This window comes from Carex rostrata, chromosome 4, assembly GCF_964058835.1.
Source record: "Carex rostrata chromosome 4, lpCarRost1.2, whole genome shotgun sequence".
NCBI lineage: Eukaryota > Viridiplantae > Streptophyta > Magnoliopsida > Poales > Cyperaceae > Carex > Carex rostrata.
In genome coordinates, this window is record NC_135921.1 from 9,251,699 (window position 1) to 9,266,242 (window position 14,544).

At 34.2% G+C, this 14,544-nt stretch overlaps 1 protein-coding gene and 1 pseudogene across 2 annotated transcripts; one reads left to right on the plus strand and one right to left on the minus strand.

The window, feature by feature from the left end:
* Positions 1-3,403: 3,403 nt before the first annotated feature.
* Positions 3,404-4,834, plus strand: LOC144553117 (mitochondrial uncoupling protein 4 pseudogene; annotated as a pseudogene). Its single transcript, XR_013511322.1, has one exon. The product of XR_013511322.1 is annotated as a mitochondrial uncoupling protein 4 pseudogene (transcript).
* Positions 4,835-8,445: 3,611 nt separating this feature from the next.
* On the minus strand, positions 8,446-9,901 carry LOC144553118 (mitochondrial uncoupling protein 4-like). Its single transcript, XM_078301209.1, has one exon. The coding sequence runs from the start codon at positions 9,608-9,610 to the stop codon at positions 8,627-8,629; it is 984 nt and encodes a 327-aa protein (XP_078157335.1). The 5' UTR covers positions 9,611-9,901; the 3' UTR covers positions 8,446-8,626.
* Between the last annotated feature and the right edge of the window lie 4,643 nt (positions 9,902-14,544).

Sequence of the window (14,544 nt, forward strand, 5' to 3'; positions counted from 1 at the left end):
TAGAGTTGCATGTGCACTTTTATTTTCAAACATAACTGCATTATGTCAACTTCATTCTTCTTTAAAAACATAAGCATATATAATAATATATGAAAATTATAATAAAAAAATGAATTTTAGGAACCAACTTGATTAGTTTTTCTTTTACAAAAATCATAATACCGAATAGACTATTAATAAATGTCCGAAGTATTAAAATTTTACATTTAATTAATAACCGACTTATCACCGACGGTGCTGGCAGGAAGATGTGAACAGGAAATGCGGGCATGGCTCCAATTTTGTTGAACTTGTACTTTAAATACAGAAATGCTATAGTTGCAATTTTTTCCAATTACTTTTATAATAGGATATAGGAGATAGACTGTGAGATGTAAGGAAGATTGCATGCATGGGGTACCAACCTCGTATTGTAAAAAAAACTCTCTTATTAATACTATCCCTTGTCAGCCTCTGACAAGTTTAAAAAAAAAAATTAATAACCGACTGACTCTTTCTTAATAAAGTAATCATTACAAATTGAATACAACAATCTAGAGATTGGATATATCGAATCAAATTCCATCCCTTAATTTTTTTTTTCTGGCATGAATACTAAAATTAAAAAGACAGGAAATATTACTTCTTTATAAAAATTTGAGACGGCCGGGCGAATAATATCATACATCCCAAATTTTATTTTGTCTAGATGCGTAGGAAGAGAATATGAGGAAAAAAGTGGAATTTCTTTTTGAACAGATAAGTACTCGATTTGAGTGAGTCTATGTTACTATGCATATTACGATTTGTTACCGTGCTACGGCTCTATATTCGAGTTTTCAAATTCTAAGGGTCGATCCGAACCGTTCATCTTGTTCTCCATATTAATATGTGTTTGGAGACCAAATTTTACATTTTTTGAAATTTTTTTACTATTTTTTTAGATTTATTGAAAATCACTGTTTTTGGATGGTCCAGAATTTTCAGATCAAGTGATTTTCTAAATATCTAAAAAAATATTAAAAAAATTTCAAAAAAATGTAAAATTTGGTCTCCAAACACATATTAATATGAAGAACAAGATGAACGGTTCGGATCGACCGTTAGAATTTGAAAACTCGAATATAGAGCCGTAACACGGTAATAACCCGTGATATGCATAGTACCATAGACTCACTCTAAGTATTTTCCGTTTTCCTCAATCATTCGCCTGTTCGTTTGTAGGTTTGGGACGTTGTTTCTTTTTTCTTTTTATTGTTGTTCATTGTATTTGGGGCGTTGTTATTGTTTGTATCACTTAAAAAAGTTCTGTAAGGAATGGAAAATCAGTTATTCCTATAATTTTAAATTTATATGTTATTATTTGTTAATTTAATTTTAGATTTAAATTTATAATTTTAGGAAGATGCGGACCTTATACGTACACAAAAGTTATAGATGTTTCTATTTAGAAAATAAAATAATAGATTGTAAAAAAAATGTGAGAAAAAAGAATATCAAACTGAACACAATACTTGTCTGTTCAAAAAAAAATATTGAAATAATCTTGAACTGCAGTTGCAGGGATAGATGCCAACAAAATTGAGAAACTTCAATCATTTTTATATTTTGGAATCAATTCATTATTTTTAAATAAACTAAAATTTTGAATTAAATAAAAGTTATTTGGTCACATTCTTTGTAACGCTGAACAAGTTAATTAGTAACTCAACATGTCTTTGTCGTTAATTTTTTAAGAAAAAAAAAGAACTTTTCATACAAAATTTGGTGAAATACGATTATCCGATTCTTGTTAATGTTTTTATTTATTTATTTATAAGTATGACTACATAATTGCGATATTATAAGTATGATTACATAATATGTTTCTTGGTGAAATACGATTATCAAATTGAGAAGCCGCGATGCCAATTGTAGAGGCAGAACGTGAAAATCAATTGAGAGACTTAATAAGTGTTATATAATTTTATTTTATGAGAGAGAATATTAGTATTATTTTTTGTAAAAATTATGATTTCTAAATAATAATAACAGAAAATTTCAAATCTTAGGGTGCAATCTGCTTATATACCCTTCGCCCATTAGTGCCTTGGTGGCCTGAAAAGGTCTTTTTTGAATAATTTGGTTCGCTGAACCAAAATGAACGGTCCATTTGTGATCGTTTAGATTTTCTCTTCTCGTTTTATTATTTTAATTAAACACGAAACAACACATGTCATTTGAATTTCTGTGAATAGTACATAAATCTTAAATTAAGATATTTATAAAATAAATATTAGTGAATTAGTCTTAGGAAATTGATCAGTTTTGATATTCTCAATCTATATTTGGTGAGATTGTTGGATAATTACGTCTAATAAACATTAACTTTGTCCTGAATCAATCCTCCAGGAATTTTGATGATTTATTAGATTTTTGCACTTGCAATTAGGGCTTCAAATGGGGAAAACAAAACTTAAAAAACTTTTTAATTTTAATTTTGAGAAACAAACTGGGAAAAAAAAAAGCTGTGTGCACATATCTTTGACGAGATCACAAGATTCATGCTCTAAAGGTGTGTACACACCTTTGCCCGGGTCTCGAATCCGAGAGTGCAGATATTGCAATTTTGCCTTTCCTGAGGCTGAGGCTACAATCGGCGTCTTATTGAGCGTCCGATCGGCCCTATGCTGCTTCTATGGTGTTGCAGAATATTATTATATACGGCGTGTACCCTGCGTTTGTCCAGACGTGGTAGGAGGAATTCGTATCCTCTTCATTAACGGAACCTACGTTAATAGATCTGGACTGTCCGATTGAGATCTGCACATATGGTAGGAAATTTTTTATTCATAGAAATTGAGAAAAAGGTAGAGAGAGAAACAAAAAGAGTGTAGAATTTGTAATATTGGTAGAAAGATCAGTACATATTTTATCGATTTTAACAATCAAAACAGTTAGGATAGGTAAAATCTGTACCCATCCTAACCTATAATTTTTAGTTCTTCCATGCGTTTGCGGCAACAGAAATGGTAACATGTCAATTTCAGATCTTCTGCGGCACCGTCTTAACAATCTGCAAAATAAGAATTTGAATTTTTTTGGTTAGGATGGGTACAGAATACAGATTTTATCTATTCTAACTCTTTTGATTATTAGAATCAGTAAAATATGTACCGATCTTTCTATCAATATCACAAACTCTGCACTATTTATGTTTCTCTCTACATTTTTCTTAATTTCTATGAATAAAAAAATTCCCTTATGATAAGGCCCCTGGAATATAGGCGTGGTCCGGATTGGTACGAGAATATTCATCAGACCCTTGTCCACTTGCATTACGTACTTTATAAGTACTGCATTTCTCAAAGGAAAAAAAAAAGAAAGGAAATACAAGTGCTGCACACTGATGATGTGGCAGTTCATCAATGGTAAATAATTTAAAATGGTACCATTATATAGATCTTCCCTCTCCACAAGAAATCATCCAACCTTGATTTGTTCAGAATAGCATATGTCACAGAGGCCTAACGTATCACACTACTCTTGCATAACTTTCTCCCTCCATTCCCATCTCCTGGTTTCCAGAGAGATGGACTCTAATCCCAACTGGTAGCACTGTAGCAGCATTAGTTTTTTAATTAGTAATTTGTCTATCGATATTCCGTATTTCCTCCTTTTCCATTTCCTAGAAAGAAAGCACCTTTTTGAGTTTTTTCACAACCAAATCGAGAAATGGGTGTCAAAGGATTTGTTGAAGGAGGTATTGCATCTATTGTAGCGGGTTGCTCCACCCACCCACTTGATCTGATCAAAGTGCGCATGCAACTCCAAGGAAAACCAGCTCCGGCTACCAAGCTTAGCCCGGCAACCGTATTTCATAATGGTGGCAACGCCCCCATGACTCCACCACGTAATCCAGGTCCCATGTCAGTCGGAGCTCAAATCCTCCGCTCAGAAGGGCCAGCTGCTCTCTTCTCTGGCATATCGGCAACCGTGCTTCGCCAGACACTCTATTCCACAACTAGAATGGGTCTCTATGACATCATGAAGAAGAAGTGGTCCCCAAAAGGAGATGGCACATCTCTCCCGCTCCATCGCAAGATTGCTGCTGGTCTCCTTGCTGGAGGCATTGGTGCAGCGGTTGGCAATCCAGCTGACGTAGCAATGGTAAGAATGCAAGCTGACGGTAGACTTCCATTGGCCGAGCGTCGCAATTACAAATCAGTAGGTGATGCGATCCTACGCATGGTCCACCAAGAAGGCGTTAAGAGTCTGTGGACTGGGTCCACACTAACCGTGAACCGAGCGATGATCGTTACTGCTGCCCAGCTTTCCACCTACGACCAGGCAAAGGAGACAATAGTTGGCTGGAGACATGGGGAGGGGTCTGACAGCCTAGGGACCCACGTGGCAGCCAGCTTTACGGCTGGCATAGTAGCATCTGCTGCCTCGAATCCGGTGGATGTAATTAAAACCAGGATTATGAACACGCAAAAGGGGGCTGATGGGTCTGTGCCATATGCTGGTGCGGTTGACTGTGCGTTGAAGACGGTTCGAGGAGAGGGACCAATGGCATTGTACAGGGGTTTCGTGCCGACAGTTTGTCGGCAGGGGCCGTTTACTGTGGTTCTTTTTGTGACGCTTGAGCAGGTGAGGAAGTTGCTCAGGGATTTTTGAGATGATGACGAAATTGGGAGTTCTTATTTGAACTAGTAGAATTATGAATTTGTTTTGGTGAATTCAATACAAGTATTTTGAGAAATATGTTCTACTATATTGTCTGATTTTTTTTTTCGCTTTGTGTATATATGTTCTTGGTTCGTATTGCTGTAAAAAAATTTTAAAGAAATATTATTTTATATGCTTGATGTTTTATGGTGTGAATATGTTTCGAAATACTTTCCTGGTTTGGGAAGGAACGAATAAGAATTAATGAACCTCAGTCCTAAACTTGGTATATATTCGACCTTTAGACCCACATGTTGTCTATTGTTGTCCGTGTCTTTCGTCAGTGGTTTCCTCTGTTCATTTCGCCCTTTCCTTTTTTTTTTTCCTTCTTTTTTGTGTATGTTCTTGGTTCGTATTGCTGAGAAAAAAAATTAATGAAATATTTTTTTTTATATGCTTGGTGTTGTATGATGTGAATATGTTTCGGATTACATTTCTGGTTTGAGAAGAAACGTATAAGAATTAATTAACCTCAGTTCTAAACATGGTATATATTCGACCTTTTGACCCAAATGTCTATTATTGTCCGTCGATCTTTCGTCCGTGGTATTTTCGTCCGTATATATTCTACCATTTAGAAAATGTTTAGTAGCTAGAGCAGCACGGCATTAGCATATAAGATATAACACATTGGCTGTGGCTGTTTTTAATGTTAAAAAGGAAGCGCATGCGACCTATCAGGAATTCGCATCGTTTGAGATATCTTAAACTTTGAGTGTTTTTCTCTGAAAAATCTGAAGTACTGCATGAATCTAAAAAAAAAACTAATACTGGTCCCAGCCCTGTACCCGAATAGGCACCGAAGACGTCGGTCACGCAAAAATTGAGATATCGCAGAGGATACGCAATTACACACTCAACTATCTGATAGGTACTTAGTAAGTAGGCCTTTAATCTGGCTTGTGTAATCAACAACTACACACCACCGTGAATGCTACGATGATGCATCATTAGAAGAGTTAACAATTAAAAAAATTTCCATTCTGAGATGTAATTCCACTGTAATGTTGATTGCTATATAATTAATGAATTATCTACAAAATCGTGAGAGGCCGTGTGATGGACGTAAGTAGAGTATTAATTATACCCGTTAAGGGTATACCCTACCCTACCCGCCCGTGCCCGAGCCCGGGTATGGGTCAGGTACTCGGGTACGGGCAAAAAATGGACCGGACCGGTTTTTTTAGACAAATACCCGACCATACCCTACCGGACCATACCCGTACCCGACCTTACCCGTACCCGACTTTACCCTACCCGGGTACCTGTCTACCCATACCCATACCCGTACCCTTATACCCGACCCAATAATTCAAACCCCAAATTCAAATTCCCCCCCCCCCCCCAAAATTCAATTTAATTTCTGTTTTTAAAATTCTGTTTTTATTTCGGTTTTTTAATTTCGGTTTTTTAATTTCTGTTTTTAAAATTCTGTTTTTAAAATTCTGTTTTTAAAATTCTGTTTTTATTTCTGTTTTTAAAATTTTGTTTTTAATTTCTGTTTTGTAATTTCTGTTTTTAAAATTCTGTTTTAATTTCTGTTTTTTAATTTCTGTTTTTTTATTTATATTTATATTTTATTGTTTTAAAGTAAAAAAAAACATAACAAAAACAGAAAAAAAAATAACAGGAAAAAAAACGGAAAAAAAAAAAAAATCCGTACTCGGACCGCCCTACCCGTCAAGGGTACACGGGTACGGGTATAGAACGGGTAGGGTATGGTTTTTGAAAAAAATACCCGACATATCCGTACCCGTATATCCTAGTACCCGTCATACCCGTACCCGAGACGTACCCGTACCCGTGCCCGGATATACCCGGGGTACCCGTACCCGCCCGACCATTAATACACTAGACGTAAGTCAATTTCGGTGTCGTCCAGACAGCATCAACATTTATATTAACAACTTTAAAATTTAAAACAGATTAAGTGCACATAAATTTAATACGAATCAAACGGTTCGATCAGACTGTTATTCTAAAAAAATACAGCGTTATTCCGATGCTATTCGGTCAAAAAAATTTATATGCGAATTTCAACAAATAATTTTTTTCATGCGAATCTCAATAAAAATCAACAGTTAAGATCGGAATAACAGGTTCTGGGTTAGGAGCATTTATATATATAACAATCTACTAGTATCGTGTCTGTGCATTGTAACATAAATATATTATAAAAGAATAAAAAAAATCATATACAAAATAGTATATTTTGACAAAAGAAAATATTATTTATGTATAGATGTTATTTATGTTTCTTAAATGACATCTATACATAAATAATATTTTTTAAATGATATAATTAATTAAAATTATATATATGTTTGTTTATTTATTTTGACATTTTTTTTATAAAAAAACTCGTACAAAACAACATATTATATGATTAATTAAATTTAAAATTTTAATATTCTGGACACATATTAGAATCAATGCATCTGACAAATTGCTGTTCGGCAGCATTTCGAGATTTATGTGCAAATAAGTAATTTTTGGATTTTGTTTTAAAAAAAACTATTTATTGAAGAAAAACTAGTTTTATAATAACATAATTTTTAGAAGAAAAAAAAATACATCAGGAAAGGACAAATTAACACGTTTTCAATTTGGATCCTGAAAGGACAAATTCCTTCATCTGGAATTATAGATTAATTTATTTAGTCAAAGTTAAAAATGTCAATAGCTAATGCTGCACTATCAAGGTGTAGTTGTGAGAAACATGTCTGGCAATGCGTTGTATTATTATTATTATTATTATTATTATTATAAGGTTTCACAAAATATATATATAGAGAGAGAGAGAGAGATGGGCTATGGTGCATTGCAATGCATGAATCCCCTTATGCATTGCACTATAAATCACAGATTTAAAGTCCAAACGACCGATCCGAACTATTAGATGTTCAATCCATATTGAAATGTACTTGGAGACCAAATTTTATATTTTTTGGAATTTTTTTACTATTTATTAAGCATTTTTGAAAATTGCTGTTTTGCAGTGAACAGTAAAAAACAGTAAAATTTTCTGGACCATCAAATCTGTGATTTATAGTGCAATGCACCATAGCCCATCTCTCTCTCTCTATATATATATATTATAAGGCGGAATTTCTTGTATAGAGCTGTAATTTATCTTTTAAAAACTCGAACATTATTTTTTTGAAACAACTTTTTAATTAATTATGAAAAAATAATTTATACAATCTAGTTGGAAAGAAAGTGAACGGAGTGTTCGATGGATATCGAACCATAGTTCAGTATCTGTTTGTTGCCTTTGTCTGATCCTTTTACTCAGAGGCGGACGTATATGCATATAATGGGGTCAATTGATTCTTTTTTTTTTTTAAACTAGTAATTATGTATGTTTTTTTTTATATATTTTATTATAAAATGTTATCAAAATCTAAAAATAACCTCATATTTTATATGAAAAGTTCATATTGTTGATCTCCATTCTCTTTTAAAAGAAAAATTATACCATCTATAATTTGAAAATCTCCGGCATTTCATATTATTTAGAATCATTCAAAAAATTGATCCTCGTTAGTCAATTTTTTGCCTCCGCCCTGCTTTTACTAGTGAAATGTTTGTTTCTGTTTCTGTATTTTTTTTTTCCTCTTTCAATTAGGATGATGTAATAATATGCGACTTTTATTTTCAATGAAATCAACATTCTTCATAAGAAAAGATAAAAATAAGCAAGCTCTCTTTTTGTTAATTAAATTAATTGAACTCGGTGACAGCAACAAACAAAAATAAGCAAGCTCTCTTTATGTTTATTTTGAATAATATCTTTGTGCTTATTAAATTAATGGAACTCAGTGACAGGTAGTACTTAGTATAATATATTTCTCCAAAATACTTGTAGTCTTAACTCCAACAAATTCATAATTCTAGTCGTTCAAATAAGAACTTCCAATTTCGTCATCATCAAAATTCAAAAATCCTTGAGCAACTTCCTCACCTGCTCAAGTGTCACAAAAAGCACCACCGTAAACGGCCCCTGCCGACAAACCGTCGGCACGAAACCCCTGTACAAAGCCATTGGTCCCTCTGCTCGAACCGTCTTCATCGCACAGTCAACCGCACCAGCATAAGGCACAGAACCATCAACCCCCTTTTGCATGTTCATAATCCTGGTTTTAATTACATCCACCGGATTCGAGGCGGCAGCTGCTACTATGCCAGCCGTAAAGCTGGCTGCCACATGGGTCCCTAGGCTGTCAGACCCCTCACCATGTCTCCAGCCAACAATTGTCTCCTTTGCCTGGTCGTAGGTGGAAAGCTGTGCAGCAGTAACGATCATGGCTCGGTTCACAGTTAGTGTGGACCCGGTCCACAGACTCTTAACGCCTTCTTGGCGGGCCATACGTAGGATCGCATCACCTACGGATTTGTAATTGCGGCGTTCGGCCAATGGGAGTCTACCGTCAGCTTGCATTCTTACCATTGCCACGTCAGCTGGATTGCCAACTGCCGCACCAATGCCTCCAGCAAGGAGGCCCGCAGCAATCTTGCGATGGAGTGGGAGAGATGCACCGTCACCATTTGGAGACCACTTCTTCTTCATGATGTCATAGAGGCCCATTCTAGTTGTGGAATAGAGAGTTTGGCGAAGCACGGTTGCCGATACGCCAGAGAAGAGAGCCGCTGCGCCCTCTGAGCGGAGGATCTGAGCTCCGACTGAGATGGGACCAGGTTTACGGGGTGGTGCCATAGTCGGGAGGTGGTGGTGTTGGGGCAGTGCCATTGTGGCGCCGCTGCCATTATGAAATGCCATTGCTGGGCGAAGTTGAGCAGCCGGAGCAGGGGCAGGTTCTCCTTGGAGTTGCATACGCACTTTTATCAGATCAAGCGGGTGGGTGGAGCAACCCGCTACAATAGAGGCAATACCTCCTTCAACGAATCCTTTGACACCCATTTCTTGATTTGGTTGTGAAGAAACCCAAAAAAGGTGCTTTCTTTCTGGGAGAGGGAAAAGGAGGAGGAAAAATGGAATATCAATAGACAAATTACAAACAAACGAGTCCTGCTACCAGTTGGAATTAGAGTTCATCTCACTGGAAACCAGGAGATGGGAATGGAGAGAGAAAGCTATGCAAGAGTAGTGTGGTACGTTAGGCCTCTGAGACATATGCTATTTTGAACAATCTTTTTTGAATAAATCAATGTTGAATGATTTCTAGCGGAGAGGGAAGCTCTTTATATAGGAATGGTAGAAGGACGAAGCGCAAACGAAAGAGCCCACTACTAAAATTGAAGCAGGGGCCAGGGGGTGATACCTGGTGAGGGTTTATTCCTTTTAAATTTGTTTATTTTTATGCACCTCACAATCTCACTCACTTCTACAAGTTTAATTTATATCGTACAGTTTTGGTGACACATCATCAGTGTGCAATACTTGTAGAAGTATGTGACATAAGTGGAGAAGGGTCTAATTAATATTCTATTACCAGGTCTCCACAAACGCAGGGCACGGACCATTTTTTGTTATTTCGCTTGGCGTTCACGCGGAGCACCACGCGCCGTATCTAAAATAATATTCCACAAAACCCCATATATTTTCTGCCGTTGGATGGAGGAGGGTGGGATGATCGGACGGTTAATAAGGTGCTGATAAAGCCTTGGGCTAGGCTAAAGTGCAAGATCTGTGAGACTGTGACTCTCGGATTCGTGACTCTGGCAAAGTGGTAAAGGCTTGCCTGGTCGCCGCGCACCTCTCTTTAGACTTGGGGTGGATTGACTTGTATGGGACGCGTCAAGGAACTACTGGGTTTTGTGCAGACTGTGGGTCCCAGAGGGAACTCGTTCTTTACAAATCGGCCCCTGAAAATATGAGATATGTATGTACGATTTTTTTATTTTTTTGAAAACATTCACAGAAACTTTGAAGTCACGAAGAAAATCGAATTCTCAATTTCAATAATCAATATTTTTAAAACTATTTTTCTAGTCAACCGTATTACCCTTTTTTTAATAAAGCATTTTTATTAAAGTTATATGTATATATTCATAATTTATTAAAAAAAAATTATCAAACTAATCAAATAAATTTATTTTAACTTAATTTTCTTGTTAATTGACAAAGTTCAATGAAATTATTATTTAACAAAGATTAAGACAAGACAAAGTATAATGCATATAACGAATAAATACTGAAAAAATAATAATAAATGACCAACTAATCAGTCGTATAAATGAAAAAGATCGATTAATCAGATCATTTAAACAGAAAATGGACGATTAATTGGACTGTTTAAATGAAAACAAACAATTAATCAGACAAATCTCTGATTAGTCGAATAGCAACTATGCTTTACAGTTTCTGACTGTATGTTTTTGCTATTTCTTCTTACTGGCTAGTCTTTTGTTTAGATGTTATATCAGAAACTCTCCTTTTTTTTCAAGAACATATGGTTTCTTAATGAACCAGGTGGTAACCACTATTATCGAACAAAAAAAACTACCAAAAGATGTGAAGTACAATTATAAAATTTGAACTACTTTTGTAGGAGAATTACAGCCATTATTTAGCAATATTTGAGGGTATCTTTTTTGGAAGCAGCTAACAGTCTCCCAACTCCAGTCCTTCAAAAATTCTCGAATATTTTCAACTAATTCTGTAAACATCAATACTAAATCCTGTAAACTAATTCAACAAATCCTGTCAACATAAAAACGCGTGACAGCTGTTGGGAACCACCTTCTGTGAACATACACATAGTATCATGTGAACATACACATATTATTATGTAAACATACACATATTATCCTATAAACATAAACATATTATCCTGTAAACATACATATTGTACTTGAAATTGTGGCAGTTGAAAGTGCGTCAGAACTAAGTTAAAAGGGAAAGATTTTTATACACAGGGATTTTTGGAGGACTATAGCCCGGGGGGACATTACCTTTTCTCATCTATTTTTGCATCTCTTCTTATACGGGACACACTAAAGAATGAGACAATATTTACAAGGATAAAAATAATTTTTTTTGGACAATAATGTTTCGGATACTTCTGTCGATAATTACTGATACACTCAGAAATAACACGTTTCTGTTGATATACCTTCAATAATAATTTTTTTTTATCTTTGTAAATATTGTCTCATTTTTATAGTGACGGAAGATGATATAACAAAAAAAAAAATCAGTGGAATTGAGTCTTCTTCTTCAAAATCTTGCGATCGAACATTTTCTTTTATCTTTGCGTAATTTTTTTTATCATTTTTTTTCATAAAGATTAATTTACTTTCAAATTCTAGAAAGAACGTTTTTTTCTTGAGCCGCTAGCAGGTAAGCTGTTGTCTCGGACCAACCGACACGTTTGGTCTTGGTTTCAGTTTAATTTGAAAAATAAAATAAATAACTATACTATTTGGTGATTAAACATGTGAACTATATTCAATTGGCAACGTACAGTAAGAAGTCTGACTAGTATAACATGTCATTTAAGTCTATATAACACTAATTTTAAAATCTATTGAATCGACTTCAAATGGTGAATTCAAATTGTTCAAATCAATTTATTTCATTAGTTGTGTGTTTACATGCAAATTTATAAATTTTCGAATTTATTTAGTATTAAGTCAAGTTATTAAATGAGTGAGTTTTTAAGTTAATTTTAATACATTCATTTTGTAATATTTTTATAGTTTGATTTGATAATAAAATAACTCGAAAATATATAAAAATTTACATATAAACACATTATTCATAAAGTAAATTGGTTTGAATGATTAAAATTAATCAATTTTGAAGTTAATAACATGGCACCGATCTCATATTACCCGAACTACAGTAAAGAACAATATCAAAGTATAAATTTTGACCCACTTTCACCGTTGCGCGGCGAACCAGACACGGTTCATGTATCTCTTTTATGCTGTGCCAGTAAAACCTAACTAGCTTTTTTGTTTTATATGAAAAGGTGAAATGACCATCAACCACAAAAAAACAAAAGTGTTGTTCCAAATTTTCAATCCATCTACGATCCTGCTATGTTTTTTTTTGATACAGAGGATGTATCCTGACTCCTGATGTTGACCGAAACCCGTTATTGATTTCTTTATTTTTAATTGCCGATTTTTTTAAAAATATCCATTTAATAAATAAATTAAATTAAAATATCCAAGTTTCAACAAAATTTATAAAAATACCCCCCTGCGGATAATATCCGCGCTCCGGAATAAATATTCCCCCCCGCGGATATTATCCGCGCCCCGGATTAAAAAATCCCCCCCGCGGATAATATCCGCGCTCCGGGCCGTTTAATATTTTTTTTTTTTTGCTGCAATTTTTTCTTATAAATTCTCTCCTTAGAGAGAGAGAGAGAAGGAGAAGGAGAAAGATTTCAGAAAGAGAAAGAGAGGAGAAGAAGAGGGAGAGAAGGAAAAGGCATCGTAACTCAGGTATGCACTGTTCACGTATTTACTATTTATGTGTATTTTCTTTTCATGCACTGTTTTTATAATGTACGTATACGTATTTACTGTTCATGCACTATTCACACCTGTTTGTTCACTGTTCATATGTACTGTTCAAACACTGTAGAATTACTGTTCATATGTACTGTGCAAACACTGTAGAATTACTGTTCCCAAATACTGTTCATATGTACTGTAGAGTTACTGTTCATATGCACTGTTCAATCACTGTTTAAATACTGTTCATATATACCGTTCCTAAATACTGTTGACAATTGAAATTAGTAAACTGACCAATATATTTGACATTTACGAATGTAGTTCATTGGCAATGTCTATTGGAATTTCATTACATTTTGGAGGGAAATTCATAAATGATCAGTATGGTGTACGTTACTCCAAACCTCCAGTAAATACATATTGGGTTGAAGAAAATTTCTCATTCGAGGAGTTGCATTCGCTTATTTATGAAGCGAGCGGCTACAATAGGAATCACTGGAAATTAGAAATACAGGCCCGTATGCTCCAAGCAGGAAAGTATCTCAGAATCACATTGCGAGATGAAGGAGCATTTAGAGGCATGCTTAGGAAGGTTGTGAGGTCCGGTGATCCTCTGTTGGAAGTTTTTGCATGCCGAATTAACAGAGAGTCAGGAGCTAGATGTTCATCCCAAAATTTGGCTGTAGAAAATTATCAACCAAATTATGAACCACACACTCCTAGCCGCCATCCTACGTTAAATAAATGAACATCTCTATATTTAGAATTACATGAAAAATAATACATTACTCTATAAAGAAATGAACATCTCTATATTTTATTCCTATTTTTTCAATTATTATTTTACTAAAATTTGTGTGAATCCATTCAAAATGAATTTAATCAAGTTTAATCAAACTAAAAATAAATTTTAAGGAAAATAAATTTATAGTTGTTCTACAGAAATTAAAAATAACATAGTTATCAAGTTTAATCAAACTAATTAGATTACCATCTTTCATAGAAATAAATTTCAAATTTAATATCAGATTTTAAATTTATATAATAACAATCATCATATTTAATAATTTATTATAACCCATTAACTGGATAATATTTTTAGCAATTTGTAGATATCACGAAACCAAACTAGCAATTTAATAATGATAAGTTATATTATTTGCCCAATTTTGATTATAAGTTCTATAATGGAGTTGAAAAAAACAAAAACTTTTAAGTTATTTAATGAGTGCTATTCAAAAAGAATTCTTGTAAATTTAACAATTTTTAAGTTAACAATTTTAAAGTTAACAATTTTTGTTGTAAATTTATTATGAGTCGTTAATTTAAATGAAGACTAAATTAATTGCTCTTTATAAGTACTGAATTCTTTCTTATTTGTTTAGTGATTTTTTTTTTTTGGTAATATTGTTACGTTGAAAA